At 26.5% G+C, this 23,023-nt stretch overlaps 3 protein-coding genes across 3 annotated transcripts; 1 reads left to right on the forward strand and 2 right to left on the reverse strand. All coding sequences in view use genetic code 6, as the record gives it.

Annotated features, from left to right (window-relative positions):
• TTHERM_00433830 (hypothetical protein) lies at positions 1–1,861 on the reverse strand (the record flags this gene model as incomplete). Its single annotated transcript, XM_001011408.2, has 5 exons — positions 1–106; positions 360–446; positions 923–1,099; positions 1,542–1,637; positions 1,815–1,861. 5 exons carry the CDS (start codon positions 1,859–1,861, stop codon positions 1–3), a joined length of 513 nt encoding a protein of 170 aa, XP_001011408.2.
• A 1,507-nt stretch (positions 1,862–3,368) lies between these two features.
• TTHERM_00433810 (small RNA 2'-O-methyltransferase) lies at positions 3,369–5,146 on the reverse strand (the record flags this gene model as incomplete). The annotated part of the gene is made up of 8 exons (XM_001011406.4): positions 4,949–5,146; positions 4,806–4,877; positions 4,703–4,750; positions 4,384–4,649; positions 4,233–4,327; positions 4,043–4,172; positions 3,889–3,987; positions 3,369–3,819 (listed from the first exon to the last, which is right to left on the reverse strand). The coding sequence occupies exons 1-8, from the start codon at positions 5,057–5,059 to the stop codon at positions 3,369–3,371; spliced, it is 1,272 nt and encodes a 423-aa protein (XP_001011406.3). The 5' UTR covers positions 5,060–5,146.
• A 1,751-nt stretch (positions 5,147–6,897) lies between these two features.
• TTHERM_00433800 (axonemal dynein heavy chain) lies at positions 6,898–22,471 on the forward strand (the record flags this gene model as incomplete). The annotated part of the gene is made up of 25 exons (XM_001011405.2): positions 6,898–6,936; positions 6,992–7,064; positions 7,280–7,335; positions 7,425–7,563; positions 7,765–8,024; positions 8,686–8,875; positions 8,941–9,239; positions 9,300–9,701; positions 9,764–10,035; positions 10,167–11,240; positions 11,299–11,908; positions 11,971–13,279; positions 13,439–14,208; positions 14,270–14,593; positions 14,661–15,980; positions 16,075–16,692; positions 16,785–17,711; positions 17,923–18,897; positions 18,978–19,637; positions 19,751–20,254; positions 20,390–20,635; positions 20,896–21,670; positions 21,764–21,886; positions 22,104–22,212; positions 22,270–22,471. The coding sequence occupies 25 exons, from the start codon at positions 6,898–6,900 to the stop codon at positions 22,469–22,471; spliced, it is 12,276 nt and encodes a 4,091-aa protein (XP_001011405.2).
• Between the last annotated feature and the right edge of the window lie 552 nt (positions 22,472–23,023).

Here is a 23,023-nt window from a genome sequence, read left to right on the forward strand (position 1 = left end):
TCAACCAAGAATTTATTGCTTGACGTGTTCTTCGCTAACACCCCATTTTTCATAAGGCTTGTTGTAAGGTCTCTTTGAAATGAAATGAGCATATTCCAAAAGGGCACTGTTTATTTTTAATAAAATTAAAATCAAAAATATGAAGTTAAACAAATAGATATAGAAATCAGTCTTTTAAGTTGATTTAAACAAACAAATAAAAAACTAAGTAATTTTTGTAATTGATGAGTGATGATGTTATTTTAAATAAAACAGTATCATCTTATTTTATATTAAATTATAAAAATTAACATTAATTTTTAAATTATTTAAGTAAAAAAACAAACATTAAATTAATCAATCAAAATTAAATTAATTACCCTTCTTCTTCAAGTAAGACTCTAGCCTTGAGCTTCTCAAGTCTGACAAGTTCGGGGTCATAAGCTTCTTCGTTTAATTCGATCATCCTATTTTAAAAATAAGGTTGTAAGCATTTAAGTAATGATAATGATTAGCAAGATGAAGATTTAATTATTAATTCATTATTTTATTTTCTTCTCTTTATAAATAAATAAATATATTTTAATAATGAAATCTTTTGTAAACATATTTAACCAATTTAATTAATCAAGGATACTAATAATTACTTTAGGAATTTATTTTATTTTTTAAATTTATTTCATTAATTAAATTAAAATTTAAAATGTTTTAAAATATCAGTTTTAATTCTCAAATAAAATAATTAATTTTAAGATTCTTTTAAGAAAAAAAATACTTAATTCAAGTATCTAAGATCACTTTTTGTTAATATATTTTGTGTAGGCATTTATTTTAACAATAGTTATTTTTGTAAATGTATGGTTTATTTATTTGTTAATTTCTCTCTCTCTTTGTTTATTTATTCATTCACTTTTTTTTAGTATTTGTTTAAACTATTTCTTACTTAAGATTCTTGAGGACTTGGATTCTGTCGAGTTGAAGGAGAACATCTTGGGGATCGACTAAGGAGTCGTGTTGACCGGTAACGTAGTACTTTTTAAGGATTTCAAATTCAGCTCTGTCTTCATCAGGGATCTAAGCTCTAATGACATTAGCCATATTATCGATTTCTCTCTACATTCTAATTTTGGAATAAAATAGAGTTAGTAAGGTTGAATGAGTAAATAACTTTTTTCAATTGATTAAAATTAAGAGCAATTAAAGCTTTTGGTTTTAAAACATGCGCATTTATGGTTGTATCTTTGGTATTGTTTTGCTTAATATTATTGCTTATTTTTTATTTATAGCATTTTCAGAAGATATTTATCACTACTAAGCACTATTTGAATGAAGCCCATTCTATTTTTTTTGATATGCTTGCAAATTTCATATAAAAATAAATGCAATTTTCCTTTACGATCGAAAGATAGATAGATAGATTGATCAATCAATACTAAATAAATAAATAATACAATAGCTAACTAACTAACAAACTAACTTAGATCTTTGTGCTCATACATAAGTGAATAAATCAATTGAGGAAAGAATAAATTTAAATCCTATTTAGATGTAAAATGAATTACTGAGTAACTTAGTCCTTCATGTTGATGGTGGCACGAGAAGGAACAGACTAAGAATCGATTTAGTTCAAGTAAGCTAAACTTCTCTTGGCAGCTAAGCTATTTATAATTGTATTTAATAGTTTAATATGATTAAATAAAAGTAATTTTAGTAAGAAAATATGGCAACTAAGGAAGTAAAATAAAGGCTCTTTTGCAATTAAATAAAATTTAAAGCCCCTATACTCTTATCCCAGTCACCATATTTGCTATTTTAGCTTTATTAGTCTGTTTTACTTTTAAATCTAGTTGCTAATCTTGAAAACGAAATTTCTGATAGCCATTTCCTAAATTAATTAATTTCCCTTTTTTGTATTATTTTAATTTGCTTTATTATTCTTTGCAAAGATAAACTTCTTCTTATTTCCTTTTATTAAATACTTTTTCTCTTCACAAGCTCAATCAATTATTTATTAATATATAAAATAAATAAATAAACAAATAAATCATATAGCTGATTCAAAGAATCTATTTACTATTTTATTAATTTCAATGAAACAAAAAAATTTATTGACAAAAAGAAAGATGGCACATAAAAAAAACAATCAAAGATATATAGATAGATAGATTCTTAACTAAATTTATTAAATCTTTAATTTTAAATAAAAATAAATAAAAAATCTTAAATTTCTAAACAAATTTAATTCAAAAATTATTTGTTACTCAGATCAAAATTATCAATTATTTTTAAAAATTAATTTTAAAATATTTTTTATTTTCTTTCGTTATATCAAAATTTAAGAATTATTTTCAAGGTTAAAAAACTTCAAAGTAATTTTTTATAATTTTAATTGAATCAAATTTTAGAATTAAAAAATAAAAAAATGAATAGTTTGAATAATGGATGTAAACAATTTCTACATTTTCACCTATTATTCAACAACTAAATTCAAACAAATACGATACAAAAATATTAAATACTTTAATTTAAAAATAAAATATTTTTTAATGATAAATATTGTTATCCTCCTCAAATTTATACAAATAATAGCTTATTTTAGCATACAATTTAAATAATCAATTATTATTACATAGAAAAACTCTAAATTTTAGTTTATAAATATCATTTAAACATAAACAAATAAATATTTTAATTTATAAAAATCTTTTAATGATGATCAAAGTAATAACTCTTAAATATATATAAAAATAATTAATTAAATTACAAAAACCTATGATAATTTTTAAGAATGATAAAATATTGCTTTATCTATTCTTTATATCATAATATTTATTATTTAGGGAAACTGTAAATTTATAATAATTGATTTTGTTTCAATTTTAAACTTTTCTTTCTTAAAATACTATATTAATTCTATAATTTATCAATAATTAAAAAATTAATTTAAGTTATTAACAATATTTGTTTCAATTTAAAAATTAATATTTTCAATGAACATAATTCTTTAAATTAAATAATAAATTAAAATGTTTACAGCACTTTTGATTTTTATTTAATGTTTAATGAATTATTAACTTTTATTGTTATAAGGAAATAAAATAAATAAATATACAAAATTTGCTTAATTTAAGAAAGTAAAATAATCCAATCAGGTTTTTATGATTTAAAATATTTTAAATGAATAATACGAATAAATAGTATAAAATCTACAGCTTATGAATATGATTAATTTATTATTTTTAAAGATAGAGTTAAAAGTGAAGTCTTTGAAATTATTTATCAAGGTTTTGGATAAATTTAAACATATTAATTATTTTAAGATTTTATTGTTTTTAGTTAATTAAATGAAGGAAGTATTTTTAATTTTTTTCCATTTATTTTGTAATGCTTCAATAATCAATTGTATCTTCTAATTCTATTTCCTCTAAAGCCATTTATTGCTAACCAAGTTAAATTTTTTAGGAGAATAAGTTATCTGCAGTGGAAAAACTGCTATAAGTGGTATCTTTTGTGGAGAAACAATTATCGTTAGAAAAGTAATATTGTTATTATTGCATCTTTACATTTTCAGAATCGCTTTCAAGCTAATCTTCATTTTCTTCATCTTCCATTTAGGCTTAATAATTGAGAGTGACGAAAGATTCTTGAAAATTGAACTAATTTTCATGTACCAAAAACTCAGAAATATTCTGGATGTAGGTTTTAAGTTTAAAGTAATCACCTTAAATTTACCAATTACTTGATATTGAATGATTTTGCATTATGCGAGAGAGAGTAGTATAATTTTAGTATGAACCATCTTCGAATTAATTTTACTTATCAGTAATATGCAGAATATATCTAATTAGAAATAAAAAATATTTAGTCTCAAAAAAGTATTTAAAATCTATTTCTTAATAAATTAAATACCTGATACTGTCTACTACTTCTCTTTGAAAATGTTATTCTTTACTCTCAAATGGGTACAGAATTTAACATACTTAACGAATTTCTCCCTCTTGAAGGTTGCTTTTTTCAGTTAAAAAAATAATAATTAAATAAACTATTTATCAATAATTTTTACAAGAAAGCAAAGTTCAGATACTTCTCTTGTTGGGTATCTTTCTCAAATACAACTATTTGTGTACAAAAACCGTTCTTAGTTCCTTCTGTTTTATGTTCGCCTACTCCTGTCAACTCTATTACTTTGTATCCTAAACAAATTAAAAATAAATAATAAGTTCACTTAACATTTAGTTATCTTCTTGTTTTACCATAATTTTAGCATACTTTTTAGGCCCAAATCTAAAACTAGTTTTAGGACCACTCAAATTTGTGATCTTTGTCCCTAAACAATACTCCTTATTCTCTAGAAAATAAAAAATAATTCATTAAATTTCCTTTATTAGAATTGTAAGATTTTACTTAAAGTTAAAATAAACATTAAAATCAGAGTTAGGTGTAGTCACAATCACAAATTGTGGCCTCAAAAAGCCAAACAAATTTTACTCAATAAGAAAAACATCTTCTACTTATAAGTGCTCAATGAGTTCAACTAATATTACAGCATCGTATTGCTAATCCTTCAAATGTTAAATCTTATTCAAAGCACTGCCTTGGTATAGATTTACCACTAGCTAATGGTCTCTCATACTGGCATATTAATTTTATATCAAATCTGGCTTCGCATTCTAAGTTTTATGTTTACTATTTATTTTATAATCGTATTTAAAATTATTTATACTTGGATTCCTTGAGTCTCAAGCAATTAGCCATCGATATCTAAACCATCCTAAAGAATAAAACTAATTAATCTATTCAAATATTATTGAAAAATGATATTTTACTATTTAAGTGAATTACAAACTCCTTGAAAGTCTTTATATGAGCTTGCAAGTATTTGTTCCCATATCCAAAACCTTAATTTATTAACAAAATATGAAATCAGGGTTAATAGCAATCTTAATATCAAATGTGTTTTTAATCTTACTCTTTTACAATTCAGAGCCGATAACTTAGTTGCTACATATTAGTGCCTTTTTTCCCAAACTTTCATACCAATAGGATCCATAAACACATCTGTTTCATAAGCTTCAATCATTTTTAATATAAATAAATTTTTTTCTTTCTTTCTTTTTGTTTATTTGGTAGATTTCTAATTTTTTTTTTTTGCACTTTTAATTATTTTTGAAATTAAAAGAATATCAAATAGCTTAAATAAAAAATCACAAAAAACCGGCTAGTTTTTACTTAGCAAACAAATAAATAAACAAACAATAACTATTTTTGGAAATTTTTTTCTAAAATTTAGCTAATTAAATAACTAAATGCTTAGATATAGCTTGCTAATTTTAGTTTAAACTTTCTAATAAATAGAAATTAATTTTAATATTTGTTTCAAATACTGAAAAATATAATTTTATCTAAATAAAATTAATTGATTATAAATAAAAATAAATTATTTATTCAAAAAGAAAATATGGGTTTAAAAAACATGTCAAAAGATAATAAATAAGCACTCAATCACATAAAGATCTAATTAAGATTTTTATTTTTCAATATTATTAACTTATTTTATTATAGCTCATTTTTAATTGCATATAAGATAGTGTGATTTATTCTTTTAAATTTATAAAAAAAATAAAGTTAAAATAAATCGAAAAAATACTATTTAAATTTTTTTCATTTTATCCAAACATCAATTAAATTAAAGTAAAAAATCTTTTTTTAAAAAGAATTTATTTTATAAATAAAATAATGTACTCATATGATCTAATTAATAATTTAAATTTATTTCTAATATCATTTTTTTTCACCAAATAATTAAATTTTTTAAATCATTAAAACAAACTTTTGAATTAATAATAAGCAAACAACTCATTTTTATCATATTATTTTTTTTTAATAGTTTTTTATAAAATAAAATATCTGATTTATTTAATATAATTAGTATTTCATTAATTTTTCTATTTTTTAAATTATTAAAAGCTTTCATAATTTTGATAGATTAATTTAAATATAGGATTAATATTTTATGTATATAAAATGTGCATGTGTAACAAAAATATGAAAGATAATTTATTTATTTTATTTATAGAAACCATTTACTTATTAAATAATAAGTGATATGAAATACTCCTCTTCATCAAAGGTTTATTTTAGAAATAGCTCAATGAAATATATTTAATTAATTTAATATCTGTCTATCTAATTATTATGATAATCTAACAAATTTTAAAACTAATTTATATATTTACCCATTTATTTGTTTCAATATGATAAAAAAGAAAAATTTTTTTTAAATATTGTTTAATGTGTAATTTTTTATTTCTATTTATCTATCTAACCATTCATCATTAATGTATAAATATAAGCTATTTTGTTGTAAATACATTTTTATTTTTAATTATTTTTATAAAACGTTTAATAAATATTTAGGTTAATTTTTTAAAATTTGAAGATTTAAATATTAAATAAAGAAAAACATAAATAGATAGATGCTTTAATTTTCAAAATATAACTTTTTCAATAAGAAGAAAAATAAGAGATTTTATTTATTAATTAATGGTCTATTCTGACTTATTTGAGTTATAAATGAATGAAGAATGAATATTAAATATCAAAAGGGAGATAGATATATAATATACAAATGAATGAAAAATCTATGTATTTGATTGTATTTGTGAATGACTCTTTATGCATGATTAAAAAAAAGAATGAATTGAATTGAAATAATATTAATAATAATAGTGAATGAAAAGGGTGTGTATGTATGTATATGTGTATTGTGAGATATAATGCAAATTTAAAATTAAAAAGGAATTTTTGCATGAGTATTATGAGTTGTAATTATTATATTAAAATATAATATAGTGATAGTCCTTGTATTAAAGTCAATAAAAAGAAAAATAAAACACTGACTGACTGGTATAACAATACATGGCTAAGAGACTAAATTTTAGATAAGATAACATAGATGTAAAGCTCTCAATTTACGTCAATTTCAATTTTTAATTTCTTTCTTTACAAATAGTATAAAGAGCTTCTGAAAAGAAGAGAGGAGAAGCGTAAGAAGCTTGCTACCAAGAAAAATCCTTTCATATTATGTACACTATTAATTACTATTATTTCTTTCTTTCTTTCACTTTCAGGCTTTTCTCCTTTGATTGAAACAATAGCTACTTTTTAATGCATCAAATCATCCGACTTTATATCAAAAGTATATCTTTAGGGGAAAGTGAATTTTATTTTATAAGGATGATAAAGAGTTTTTAAATAAATCATTTTAAATTTAATGTTTGATTTTAATATTTATCAATAGCGGTTTCTGAAACGGATCATGAGACTTACTCAAAGCTTTATAAATTCAATCCTGATGTAAATAAAAATAATTAGATAGTTTTGATACAATCAAGAACATTCACCTTGGCTTAGGGCATTTATAAAGCAAAAATTTATTAAAATAGGAAATCTTAAATGAATTCAATAAAGGAGGAGGTAGCGATGTAGTCGTAAAGACTAGTTAAAGTGATAAAAAGGCATCACTTTCAATGTCGAAAAGTAGATAGACTGAAACTAAATCTCCCAATAAAAGCAAAATATCAGGTACTTATTATTGTTAGCCAAATAAAGCAATTAAGAGCAGCAAATTTATCAATTGCAGTTTTAGCATTAAGAAAAAATACACATTTTTTAGCATATTATTGATTGCATCATTGTTTATCAATTTGGGTTTATGCTTATTTAATGAAGTGTTTATAATCAAGAATAGCTTTGAAAATTAACTATCTTTTATTATAAAATTAGAAAAAATTTATAGAGAGCAAGAAGAATTTGAAATGGATGACCAACAAATCTTTGAAGGAGATGAATATGAAAATGGAGAAAATGGAGAATTCGAAGAAGGCGATGAAAGCAAATATACATAAATAGTGCAGAATTTATTCAATGAAAAAATGAAAAAACCTGTAAATAAAATTTAAAATGCGTTGTTTGTAGATTAATATGTAGCTGCAGAGCTCGCAAAAATAGTTACAGGAGAATAGGCTATTTCATTCTTCGCTAAGGTATTAATTTCTTAACATTATTATTTCTTTTTACAAAATATTTTATGGATTGCCTGCCATTTGTTGATAAAAATTATGCAATTATAAATATATTATTGCATTCAACGCAACAACAAAAATTAATTGTTTTCTTAATAAACAATATAAATTTTGTTTGATTGATTCTTTCCTTGTTTGTTTGTTATTTTATTAATCAAAATTTTAATTGATTAATTAATTAATTAAAAAATGAAACTCTATGAACAAACAAACAATCAAACAAATATATAAACAAATCATATAGAAAAGTTAATGAATATCTTTCTAATGTTTTTGAAAGCTATGAACATTTTAAACAAGATATTGCATTCATTGACACATATATTTATTTATTCATCCATCCATCTTAAATAATTAATAGATATAATATATTCAATATCTAATTACATTCAAAATATAAACTTTTTTAATTTTACTTCATTTTCAAAATTTTTGAATTTTTGTTAAATAAAAATTATTTGAATTATTTACAATTGGCTTTTAATTTGCTCAGATAATTCATAAAAATCAATTTTAAAAACTCCTTTTATTCTACTTAAGATAGGCCTTTTATTTTATTTTTCAATCATAAAATATATGTTTCATATAGATTATTTATTTATTAATTATTCTTTTAAATTAGTATGGTAACACTACTCCTATTAAATTTATCAATTGCGTTAAAGATGATCAGCATAAACCTGAAGAGTTTAAGCCTTACGACTTAAAAGTTAATAATGTTAGTGAAAATTAAAAGGAACTTACCCTTGATGAATACTACACAATTTCTGCTCATGGTATAGTCCATGTTTTTACAGCAAAAGGAAAAAAAGGTTTGTTTTATTTTAAATTTAAGAAACATTAATAACAATTCTTTTCTTAATTTATCCACAATTAGCATTGGGAAATAGTGATACAAGCACTGAAGTCATCTCACTGTCTGACTGGATGCATGAATCTACCATGTTTAACATTATTACTAATATTTAATTCTTTAAAAACTATGCAATTACAAAAATCTTTAACATTTGGAAAGCCAACGTTCATTATCGTATTTTCTGCAAGACCCGTAAGAAATTAATTCATGACACTTTCATTGCAAAGCCTGCCTTTGCAAACCACCTTATGTCAATTAACCAACACATGTATGAAATACAAAACACTAAGACTGTTTCAAACAGTATCGTCCAAAGCAAGGTAAATATTACTAAATAAATAAATAAATTAAATTAAATAAAACAATTTGTATAAAATTAGATTTGGGACTAAGAAGAATTTAAGCAAGATTAAAAGAAAGCTAGATAAGAAGCTCAGAGAAATTACGAATCTATTGTAGAAAAGGTTATTACTTTAGTAGAAGTAGTATGTAAGGAAGTAGATTAAAGAACAAAGATTAAAGAATAATCTGAAATTGAAGAAGCAAGGTTCGGATAACAAGTTAAATCCAAGCCTAGATACGAAATAGCTTTAGAAGCAAAGGAAAGGGCTTATCTTTTGGAAAGAGCCATTAAAGATAGAGAAAAATTAAGAAACTTTATCCGTTTGGTGGACTATTTGTGTGTCGAGACTCTCGTTCACACTAACCTCATCTCTATGCATACTCTTTTAGAAGAAATGAAGAAGGAAAGAAAGCAAGGTCTGTTTGGTTCAACAGTCATAGTAATTATATTTAATTAATTTTTTAGTCAAATATTTAAGCAATTAAAATTTTATTTTAAAAGTTCGATGTAGCTAAGATGAGCTTCTCTCCCGATGAGAAAGAAGTCACTGATTCTTTAGTTAAGTTACTTGAAGATATGGTTAATACCATGTAAAGCAGCTCTCTAAGAGTTATTCACCATTTCGAATCATACATCAAAAATCTCAGCACAGAAAACATCTGTGATGTTGCTAAAATCATTTTTGACTCAGTTGAATTCTAGTCAATAAAGGAAGAAGTGCTACTCAAAATTTCTACTGACTTTAGAAATGCCCAAAACTATGTCGATGAAAAGTAATTTTAAATCAATTAAACATTAATATAAGAATAATTTAATGCTTTTTTAATTGCCTTTTTATTTTAGATTAAATCAATTTTACAAGAAAGGAATTTTGTTAATTATGTTTATATTTACTTAAAAATAGGTATGAAAAATGCAGACCTGTACATAACTTTAAGACAGAATGGAACTTCGAAGCTTTCAAAGCTGAGGAATAGAAAATTGAAACTATTAAATAGAGAATTACAGAGCTCAATAAGTGGTTGCTCGATATCTAACATTATATTAAGGATGTTGTTTAGGGTGTTGTTCAAATTTAGGGTTCAAAGATTAAGTCTAATTTAGATGACTTCGTTAAGAAGTAGTTGGAACTTATTAGAGTTTATTTGTACGATTAAATGAAAAGAAAGGCTGAATAGTTGTATAAACAATTGTAGCAATACAATGGCAACTTGTCAAAACCTCCCTCCAATACTTTAAAAGATTATGCAACATACATTAATTTCTACAATGAAGTGCTCGATGCTGCCAAAGACAGCAAGTTAGAAAAGAAAAAGCAAGAAATTGAAGAAATGCACTACGAGTTAAAGATCAAGTTTACCAATATTTCTGGCAGCAGCAGCACAAGTGGTGTTGATGAACTGCTTTTAGAAAATATTCAAAATGAATATTAGAAAATAGGTAAATCAATTAAGGAAGCAGACGCTAGTATTAAGGAAAATCAAGCTTCTATGATTAAAAAGTTAGAAAATGACTATCAAAAGTTAATTTAAGATATTAAACAAACTGCTTTATCTGTTAATTAACCAATTCTTTGTTCAGAAGAAACATCTTCAAGTTAAGCTTTGAACTTGTTACAAACAATTAAAATTCAAATTGAAGGTAATCAAAATAAAACTGGTGGCGAATACGGAGGCTTGCAAGGAAAATATAGAAACTTACACTACTATGCATCTCTTATGTAGTTCAATTTACAAGAAACAAGAGATCTTAAAGAATTAGAAGCCAAATATAATGACAGATTCATGTTATGGTCTCACTATGATGAATTCTAAACTAAGGAAGATGAGTGGAAAAAGAATCCTTTCAATCAACTCAACTCTGAAGACGTTGAAAAGGACATGAGAAAATACAAGTAAGGTATTGCCAAACTCAAAATGAATATCCACAATCTTACTACAGAAGAAAAAGATAGAGTCTTGGAATCTTATGAGAAAAAGTAAATTTTGAAAATATTTTTGTTAAAAGATTAATAATTTTTATTTGATGATAATAAGGTACAAGAGCTTTGAAACTAATATGCCAATTATTATTGCTTTGGGTAACAAAGACCTATAAGTTAGACATTGGAAGAAGATATTTGATATATTATAGTTGCCCATTTCACCTGGATAAACATTTACTTTGTTAGATTTAATGAGCTCTAACGCTTCTGAAAAGATTGAAGAAATGGAAGAAATATCTGGAAGAGCTAGTGGTGAAGCAGGTATCGAAAGACAAGTTGATGAAATCAAGAAAAAATGGTAAGAACTAGCCTTCATTGTCATGCCCTACAGAGATTATAAGGATAAGTTTATTTTGGGTACTGTTGAAGATATAATAGCTGCTTTGGATGACCATTAATTAAAAATCCAAACTATGCTTGGTACCAAATACGTTACAGAAATTAGACCTGTTGTTGAAGATTGGGAAAAAAAATTGGTCTTGATTTCTGATATTATTGATGAGTGGTTGTATTGTCAAAGATAATGGATGTATTTGGAAAATATTTTCTCTGCAGAAGATATTTAGAAGTAACTTCCTCAAGAAACTACCAAGTTCATGTAAGTCGACAAGTTCTGGAAAGAAACAATGCTTAAAACAAATAAAAGACCTCTCGTTTAGGATGTAAATTATTTATTTATTTTTATCAAAAGACAAATTAATTTAAAAATATTTATTAAAAAAAGTGTTGTTCGAATGAAGATTTGTTGAAGAAATTCTAAATGTTCAATAAAATGTTGGAAGACATCCAAAAATGCTTAGAAAATTACTTGGAAACAAAGAGAGCTGCCTTCCCTCGTTTTTACTTCTTGTCAAACGATGAATTGCTTGAAATTCTTTCTTAAACAAGAAATCCTCATGCAGTACAAAGTCACTTGAGAAAGTGTTTCGATAACATCAATCGTATTTAATTTACAGAGGAAGACGAATCTAAGGAAATTGTTGGTATGTAATCTGCTGAACCTGAAATTATGCCTGAAAAGGTTCCCTTCTTTGCCAGTGTTTTCGCAGAAGGTGCAGTTGAGCATTGGCTATTCAGAATTTAAGAAATGATGATCAAAACTTTACATGACATTACCAAAAAAGCCTTGTTAGATTACCCAGAAAATGGTTTAGAAAGAAGAGAATGGTTATTTAAGTATCCTGCTCAACCTATTTTAACAGTTGATTAAATAAAATGGACTCAAGGCTGCACAGAAGCAATAGTCAAAATGTCAGAAGGAAAAATGACAGGTTTATCTGAATATAACGAATTCATGAAAGTACTTATAGATCGAATGGTTGACATTGTTAGAGGATAGTTGAATACTCTTGAAAGAACTTTAATGGGTGCCTTGATTGTCATAGATGTCCATGCTAGAGATGTCGTTGCTACTATGACTTAAATGAATATTAGTCATTTAAATGACTTTGAATGGAGCAAGTAGCTCAGATATTATTGGGAAGTTGAAGAAGATAACTGTTTTGTTAAACAAACCAATACAAGATTTAAATACCGTTACGAATATCTTGGTAATGGTCCCAGATTGGTTATTACTCCACTTACAGATAAATGTTATATCACCCTTACTAGTGCAAAGTATCTTTCATATGGTGGTGCACCTGCTGGTCCTGCAGGTACAGGTAAAACTGAAACAACTAAAGATTTGGCTAAAGCCTTAGCTGTATAGTGTGTCGTCTTTAACTGTTCCGACGGTCTTGATTTTAAGACTATGGGTCGTTTCTTCAGTGGTTTGGCCCAATCCGGTGCTTGGGCTTGCTTTGATGAATTTAATCGTATCGATATTGAAGTACTTTCCGTCATTGCTCAACAAATCTTAACAATCCAAGTAGCCATCAGAAGAGATGTAGACACCTTTGAATTCGAAGGAAGAACAATCCCACTTGACCAAAACTTTGGTGTCTTCATTACTATGAATCCTGGTTATGCTGGTCGTACTGAACTTCCTGATAACTTGAAAGCTCTTTTCCGTCCAGTAGCGATGATGATTCCTGGTAATTTCATATTTATTTATTTCAACTCATATTTTGATTTTAAAATTGATTTTTATGTCTAAAATATAATGTAAATATAATCAATAGACAAGATTTTATTTATTTATTTAAATTTTAAATAGTAATAATTATTAATTTTATATTTAACTAATTATATAGATTATAGATTGATTGCAGAAATTATTCTTTTCTCTGAAGGTTTTTCAACAGCTTCTGTTTTAGCCAGAAAAATGGTCAACTTGTATAAACTTTCTTCAGAACAATTAAGTAAATAGGATCACTACGATTTTGGTATGAGAGCAGTAAAGTCTGTCTTAGTTATGGCAGGTGCTTTAAGAAGAAAAGAAGCTTAATTATCTGAAGATATTGTGCTTATTCGTGCCATGAGAGATTCTAATGTTCCTAAATTCTTGGAACACGATTTACCCCTTTTCATGAGCATTATCAGTGATCTCTTCCCTGGAGTTGATATTCCTTATATTGATTATGGTAATCTTTAAAAGGCTATTGAAAACTAATTAGAACTCTAGAACTACTAAAAGCCTGCTAAGTTTATTACTAAAATTATCTAACTTATGGAAACTATCATGGTACGTCACGGTGTCATGGTTGTTGGTATTACAGGAACTGGTAAAACTACAAACATTCACACTTTAGCTAAAGCTATGTACTAGTTAGAGAAAGAAGGCTCTACTGATTATTATCACAAATAAGTTAAACTTGAAAGACTTAATCCTAAATCAGTCACTATGAATGAGCTCTTCGGTTACACTAACATCTTAACCAACGAATGGACTGATGGTATCGCAGCTAAAATCATCAGAGATAATGTCGCAGAAGGAACAGATTTAAAGAAGTGGGTTATTTTTGATGGTCCTGTCGATGCTCTTTGGATTGAAAATATGAATACAGTCTTGGATGATAATAAAGTAAATTTTATTTTTATTTTTGGTTTGAGAAAAAATTTATTAATTCATAATTATTAAATAGATGCTTTGTCTGAATAATGGTTAGAGAATTAAATTGCCTGCTACTTTTACTATGATGTTTGAAGTTCAAGATTTAGCTGTCGCCTCACCTGCTACTGTTTCCAGATGTGGTATGGTTTACATGGAACCTGTTCATCTTGGTTGGGAGCCTATTTTAGATACCTGGTGCATTAAGTTCAAGGAACACTTGCATAAGGATAAAGAAGGCAAATCACCTTAATATGTTACAACTCTAGTTGAAAAAATTAGAAACTTTTTCAAGGATAACTTTAAATTCCTAAGAAATGATTGTAAAGAAGTCATTCCAACTGTTGAAAATAACTTAGTAAATTTTTGCTTTCAAAAATTAAATTTTCTTATTTATTTATGATTATTAATTTTTATTAAAATAGGTTCAATCTTGCTTGAATTTTGTTGAAATTGTTTATCACGAATGTGCTGAAGTTCACAACTTTGAAAAGATGACAAACAACGAAGCCGATCATTTATGCTCAATGATTTTCATATTTTCATTTATATGGTCTGCTGGTGGTAATCTCCATGACTCAAGTCGTTAGAAATTCTCTCAAACAATTAAGGGTAAAATCTTGAAGATCTTATCTGGGTTCCCCTTTGATGGTGAAGTATTTGATTACTACATCAACATTGAAAAGAAAGAATTCAAGCCATGGACTGAATTAATTACTGAATTTAAGTTCAACTTAGAAACACCTTATTTCAATATCCTAGTCCCAACTGCAGATACAGTCAAATATAAAAATTTACTTTCTAAATTACTTAAAAACAATAGAAATGTTCTTCTATCAGGAGAAACAGGTACAGGAAAGTCAGTTATTATCTAAGAATTCTTGACAACCCTCTCTCAAGACCACTTTGTCAATTCAGTTCTCAACTTCTCTGCCCAAACTAAATCTTAAAACCTCCAAGATCTTTTCATGGACAAAGATAAATTCTAAAGAAAGAAAAAAGATTTATTAGGTCCTCCTGCTGGTAAAAAAATGATTGTATTCATTGATGACGTTAATATGCCTGCATTAGAATAGTACGGTGCTCAACCTCCTAATGAGCTTTTACGTCAAATTATTGATCAGGGTGGTTTCTACGATCTAAAGAAACTCTATTTTACAAATATCAAAGACTGCAGTTTTATTGTTGCTTGTGGTCCTCCTGATGGTGGTCGTAACCCAGTAACTCCTCGTCTTTTCAGACATTTCAATATGCTTTGGGCTCCAGAATTGAGCTAGAGATCTATGGAAACAATTTTTATGCACATTCTTAAAGGTTTCCTAGCAGAATCTCCCTATAAAGGTTTAGATAAATTGGCTCCTTAAATCGTAAAAACAACTATAGACATGTATTTGAACATGAAACAAAAGTTCTTGCCAACACCCAAAAAGTGCCATTACACATTTAACTTGAGAGATATTTCCAAAGTTTTCTAAGGTATACTCTAAGTAAAGTTTGAAAATTGCTAAGACAAGGAAACCCTCCTCTCTTTATGGGCACATGAATGTCAAAGAGTTTTTGCTGATCGTCTTGTAGATGACCAAGATAAGAGTGCTTTCTTAGAGTATTTAGTAACTCCTCTTACCGAACACTTCCAGTTAGAATGGGACAAACCACATCTATCATCCATTCTATTCGGTGATTATGCTAACAATTAGAGACTCTACGTTAAAATTGAAGAGAATTTTACTAAGCTAGGAGAAAAGGTATTGATTAAAATAAATTAAAAAAAATCATTTAATTTGTTTAAAATGATATTTAATAAATTTAACTAAAAATCTTATTTTTACAATAAAAAAGCTTAACAGAGACTACTTGTAACACTATAATAATACAAATACTCAGAAATAAATGAACTTAGTCTTTTTCTAAGATGCCTTAATGCACTTGACAAGAATTTGCAGAATTATTAGATAGCCAAGAGGTAACTCACTGTTGATTGGTGTTGGTGGTTCCGGTAGATAGAGTTTAACAAGAATGGCTACATTCATTTGTTAATATAACTGCTTCTCAATTGAAATAGCAAAGAACTACAAAGAACCTCAATGGAAAGATGACTTAAAGAAACTCTTGAAAAACGCTGGTGCAAAGAATACTCCTCAAGTTTTCTTATTCAGTGATACCTAGATTGTTATGGAATCTTTCTTAGAAGATATAAATAATATTTTAAACACAGGAGAAGTACCAAACTTATGGGCACCTGAAGATCTAGAAGAAATTATTGGAGAAATGAGACCTCTAGTCAAAGAAGCTAAAATTGATGAAACTCGTGATAAAATGCTCAAGTATTTTGTTTAGTTAGTAAGAGAAAACCTCCATATTGTACTAACATTTTCACCAGTTGGTGATAAATTGCGTAATCGTTGCCGTTAATTCCCTTCAATTATCAACTGTTGTGGTATTGATTGGTTTGACAAGGTAAATAATAAATTTATTTTTTTATTTTCATTTCTTATATAAAAATTTTCTTAACATATTATTAACAATTTATCATAAAATTAAATCAACAGTGGCCTGAAGATGCTCTTCAATCTGTCGCTGATAGTTAATACAGAGCTCAAGATAAGTTAGGAATATAAGATTATATACAAAATCTTTCAAATATTTCTGTGATAATTCATTAGAGTGTATAAGATAAATCAGTAGAGTTTTATGAATAGTTAAGAAGACATAATTACGTAACTCCTACAAGTTATTTAGAATTAATTAAATTGTACATCGAAATGATGAAAGAGCAATAAGGTATCCTTCCTATGAAGATTTAGAAATATACTGTTGGTCTTTAGACTTTGGATGAAGCTAACAAGGAAGTAGCCAATCTTCAATAAAAAATTATTGCTTTCTAGCCTGAATTAGAAAGAAGTGCTAAGGAAAATGCTATTCTTGTCAAAGAAATTGAAGGAAAGAAAGAAATAGCTGCAGTAGAATAAGAAAAATGTAAATAAGAAACAGATGCTGCTTAGATAATTAGAGATGATGTCAATTCTCAGCGTTAAGTCTGTAAGAAAGAACTTGATGAAGCCTTGCCTATTCTTGAACAGGCTAATAATGCAGTCAAAAAAATTGATAAGAAAATGACAGATGAAATGAAATCTTTCAAATAACCTCCTGCAATGGTCGGTGTTGTTATGAATGCAGTATGCTTATTATTCAACGAAAAAGAAGATTGGGATTCTGCTAAGAAACTGCTCGGTAATATGAAATTCTTAGATAGTTTGGTTGAATTTAAACCTGAAACAGTTCCCGAAAAAAGATGGTAAAAATTAAGAGCTAATTATTTGAATGACCCTAACTTCACTAAAGAAAAAGTCTCAAATATCTCATTGGCAGCAACATCTTTGCTAATTTGGGTTCTAGCCATTGAAAAGTTCGCTAAGGTACAGAAAATTGTTGCTCCTAAAGAAGCTGCTCTCAAAGAAGCTGAAGCCAAATTAAAGGTAAAAAAGCTTTTGATTTTTTGATTTAATAAAATAAATAATATATTTTGAAAAAACAGAAACAAAAAATAAGATCAAATAAATAAAATATTTAATAAAATTAATCAAATAACAAATAAAATTTATATTAAAATTGAAATTTTTTAAATTGATATTATGAAGATTATGCCTTTTAGTAATTATTTTAAATGTCATTTTTAACAAACAATAGGTCGTCGAAGCTTAACTTTATGAGAAAGAATCAGCCTTAAGAGAAATTTAGGAAACTGTGCAAGACTTAGAAAAGAAATATGAAATGTCTGTTAGAAAAGCAGAAATGCTAAAATAACAAAAGTAAACTGCAGAAATTTAGTGTGGCAGAGCAGAAAAGCTAGTCAGTGGTTTGGCTGGTGAATCAGAAAGATGGAAAATCTCTAAGAAGATACTAGAAGATGATTTTCAAAACATTATTGGTAATATGATCCTTGCTGCTGCTAGTATTGCTTACTTGGGTCCTTTTGTTTTTAACTATAGAAAAGAATTACTTTAACAATGGATTCAAGAATGTATTAAATTACAAATTCCCGTTGCTAAAGATTTCAGTCTTCAACGTATTCTCACTGAAGAAGTACAAATCAGAGAATGGTAAGAAAATGGTCTCCCTGCAGATGACCTTTCAGTTGAAAACGGTATTTTCATCTTTAATTGCAAGAGATGGCCTCTTGTTATTGATCCTTAAGGTTAAGCCAATAGATGGATCAAAAATTTAGGTGCTGACAATAATCTATAGACAACTAAGTTAACAGAGCCTAATTTCTTAAAAACTCTTGAAAATGCTATCAGATTTGGTTAGCCTGTCTTGTTAGAAAACATAGAAGAGGATCTAGATCCAGCTCTGGAGCCCATCTTACTCAAGCAAACTTTCAAGAAGAACGGTTAGCAAACTCTTCGTTTGGGAGATCAAGATGTTCCTTACAACAAAGATTTCAAATTCTATATGACTACTAAATTGCCTAATCCCCATTACATTCCTGAAATTTGTATTAAAACTACTATTATTAACTTCACCGTCACTCCTCAAGGTCTTGAAGACCAACTTCTAGTCGAAGTCGTTCGCCATGAAGAAGCACAATTAGAAGAAAAACGTGTCTCTTTAATTATCTCAGTCTCTCAGGATAAGCGTTAACTACAAGAATTAGAAGACAGAGTAATTAAAATTACTTTTATTAAAAAAAGATAAGTTATTTTTCTTATTATTAAATATTTTTTTACTAATTAATCAAATAGATTTTGAAGTTAATCAGTGAAGCCTAAGCTCAAAATAAGATCTTAGAAGATGAAGAGCTTATTAATACTTTAGATTAATCTAAGACTACTTCTTAAACTGTTAACTAGCGTATTGAATAATCTAAAAAAACCTAAATAGAAATTAATCAAACAAGAGAATTGTACAGACCTATTGCAAAGAGAGGATCAGTGCTATATTTCGTTATTGCTGGTCTTTCAAATATTGATCCTATGTATTAATACTCTCTTGAATTCTTTATAAAACTCTTTAAGCTTCGTCTAGACAAAGCTGAAAACCCACCTGAATTGTCAGCAAGATTGGCTGCCTTGCTAGATGATATTACAAAGTCTTTCTATATTAACATCTGTAGAGGTCTTTTCGAAAAAGATAAACTCCTTTTCTCCTTCCTTATATCTACATCAATTAATCTAGAAAGTAAAGCAATCAACATTAGAGATTGGAATTACTTTATTAAAGGTCCAACCTAAGAACCTTAAATAGATGAAAGTTTAATCCCAACAATCTTCACTCATAAATAGTTCATATAATTAACTGCCTTATCAGATCTCGGTCTTGCATACAAACCCATCTCTCCCTCACTTTAAGACTCCTCAGACAGGTATTTGTGGGGACAAATTATGGAGTCAAAAGACCCTTGGGTAACTAACTAACTAACTTACATACTTTATTTTTTACTATTTCAATTAAATTTTAAATTGAATAAATAAATTTCAAAATGATATTAATTTTAAATTGATTGTTAATAAAATAGAAATGCTAATTCCCTGATAAATTACAAAACCTAGACCCCTTCTAGAAAATGCTCTTGTTAAAGCAAATGAGAGAAGAAAAACTTATTTCTTTTGTAAGATATTATGTTCACGAAACATTGGGAGAGCTGTTCACGAAATCACCTCTTTTCGATTTGAAGGGTTCATTTGCTGATTCAACATGCACAACTCCTATTATATTCGTTTTATCTCCTGGTGCAGATCCTATTGCCTACTTGTACTAACTTGCTAAGGAAAAAGATTTTGATTAGAGATTAAAGAGTTTATCTCTTGGTTAAGGTTAGGGAGAAATTGCTAAAGAAATGATAAAGACAGGAAGACGTAACGGAGATTGGGTTTGCTTATAGAACTGTCACTTGGCTGTATCATGGATGACTGAATTAGAAAGAATCTAAGAAATGTAAGTTGAAGCAGATACACATCCAGAATACAGACTATGGTTAACTTCCATGCCCACCACTAAATTCCCTGTTCCAGTCTTACAAGTAAATATAAATAAAATTTAATAAATTATTTTTCAATAAGGAACAAACCATATCAGATGAATTTTATAATTCTTTATAAATTCAAAAATTTATAATAAATTTAATATTTAATTAAATATATTTTTATTTTTAAAGAGCGGTATTAAATTGACAAATGAACCTCCTAAAGGTTTGAAAGCCAACTTAGGAAGAACATTTAATGAAGTAGATGAAAAAGAATATGAAAGCTGCACTAAAAGAACAGAATACTAAAAGTTACTCTTCTCATTAGGTTTCTTCCATGCAGTTATTCTAGAAAGAAGAAAATTCGGTGCTATTGGTTGGAATATTCCTTACGAGTGGATGAATTCAGATTTTGAAACATGTCAAAAGCAACTTATGGTAATATTTTTTTATTTTTTACTAATTAATTGTTTTCTTTTACAAAAATACTTTTATTGCTTAAAAATGCTCTTCGAATATCTCATTTAATGTTTAAAATATTCATCCAATTTTTTATTTTAATTTTAAGTTGTAAATTCTGGAAAAATTCCTTCGTTTTTATTTATCAAAAACAAAAACAAAAACAAAAATTAAAATTATTTTTAATAGCTGTTTAAAATTACTTTAATTGAAAAATATTTTATTTATTAATCTTAAAGATTTATTTGAATGAGTAACCTGAAATTCCTTGGGAGACTTTGAATTATTTGATTTCTGAAATCAATTATGGTGGTAGAGTTACTGATGATAAGGATGTTAGATTGATTACAGCTCTTTTGAGAAAATACTTCAATCCAAAGATTATGGGTGAAAAGTTTGATTTCTCTCAGTCAGGTATTTATCACTCACCAATTGAACTATAATTGTCAGCTGTTAGAGGCTACATAGATTCGTTCCCAACAGAAGACGATCCTGAAGTTTTCGGATTGCACACAAATGCTAACATTACTTTTGAATAGAAGACAGTAAAAGAATTCTTTGATACACTGCTTTTAGGATAGCCCAGAAGCGCAGGAAAGAGTGCTTCAGGAGAAACTCCTGATGATATTGTTTTCAAATTAGCAGATAAAATTTTAAATGAAATTCCAGATACTCTAGACCAAATACGTGTTGAGAATCCTAACTCTCTGGATGTGTTCAGATACCAAGAAGTTCTTCAATTCAATCGTTTGATAAGCACAATTAAAAAAACTCTTGCAGAATTAAAGAAAGCCATTAAAGGTTTGGTTGTCATGTCAATTACTCTAGAAAAAATGTTCGATTCCTTCCTGCTCAAGAGAGTACCTGCTAATTGGGAAAAGGTCGCATATCCTTCTCTGAAACCTCTAGGCTCTTGGGTAGCAGATCTTACATAACGTATAGAATTCTTTAGAAACTGGGTTAAGAATGGAGTCATGCCTTCTTATTGGATATCTGCTATGTTCTTCCCATAAGGTAATAAATCTTTCATTCATATATTGATTTTATTTTTAAATATAAATAACTTACGATAAACTTATTTAATTTATTACAATAACAAAAATTTAGGTTTCATGACTTCTGCTTTACAAACATATGCAAGAAAAACTCATATTGCTATTGATACTCTTACATTTAAAACAGATGTAAGAAATATAAAACCTGAAGAATGCTTAGAAGTTCCTGATATAGGTAATTAATTGATTAGAATAATTTGATGAAATTCATACTTTATTTTATAAGCTTAACATTTATACAAAATTATTCGATAGATATAAACACAAAATTATTATTTTTGAAAATTGATTGGTGTTTCTATTCTATTTAAAAATATTTTATTTATTTCTTGAAATTCTAAATTAATTATTTTAATTTTTTCTTAAAATTAATATTAATTTACATTAAAAAGGTGTTAATGTACATGGTTTGTTTGTAGAAGGTTGTGGATGGAATGTATAGAAAGCTATTCTACAAGAATCATAGCCTAAGATCTTATTTGTTGAAATGCCAGTCATATGGTAAATTATTTTTAAAAATTAATTTAATTTTTTAAATAAATAAATAAATGAAAATAGGCTCGAACCAGTTAAGATAGAATCTTACAATCCTAAAAGCGTATACAAGTGTCCTCTATATAAAACAAGTACAAGAAGAGGTACTCTAAGTACAACAGGTCACTCAACTAACTTCGTAATGTATATGGATTTAAAAACAGAAGAAGAACCAGATCATTGGATTAGAAGAGGTGTTGCTCTTTTGTGTTTACTCGACGATTGATTCAAATAAATAAAGAAATTAAAATATTAGAATTAATGCTAATTAATTCATTAAAATCATGACAATCATCATAAAACTATATTCATAATTCACATAAAATTATTTATCTCAATTGGATTTTACCAACAAAAAGGAAAAGCAAAATCCGACAATAAATCTTTGAATTTACAAATAAATAAATAAAAAATAAATAAATTAAAACGATTTATTGATCCATTGAAAAATAAATAGGAATCGAAACAATAAAATATATATAATTTTCTTTTAAATTAAATAAATTTTCATAAAATGTATTTGTATATCTTTTTACTTTGAAGCATATAATTTACTATACAAATTATTAATAAATTAATTCACTATTTTTTCATTTAGTTGTTTAATTATTTATTTACTTACATACTTACTTACTTAATTTTTTGATTAATTAATTAGTTATTTCATTAATTGATTAGCAGATATTTGTATTTATTAAAAAATGAATTTTGTTTTCTATAATTAAATAAATTTCATAAAATATATTTATTTATTTTTATCTTTTTATTGAAGATTTAA

Source organism: Tetrahymena thermophila (assembly GCF_000189635.1).
Source record: "Tetrahymena thermophila SB210 genomic scaffold scf_8254470, whole genome shotgun sequence".
Lineage (NCBI taxonomy): Eukaryota > Ciliophora > Oligohymenophorea > Hymenostomatida > Tetrahymenidae > Tetrahymena > Tetrahymena thermophila.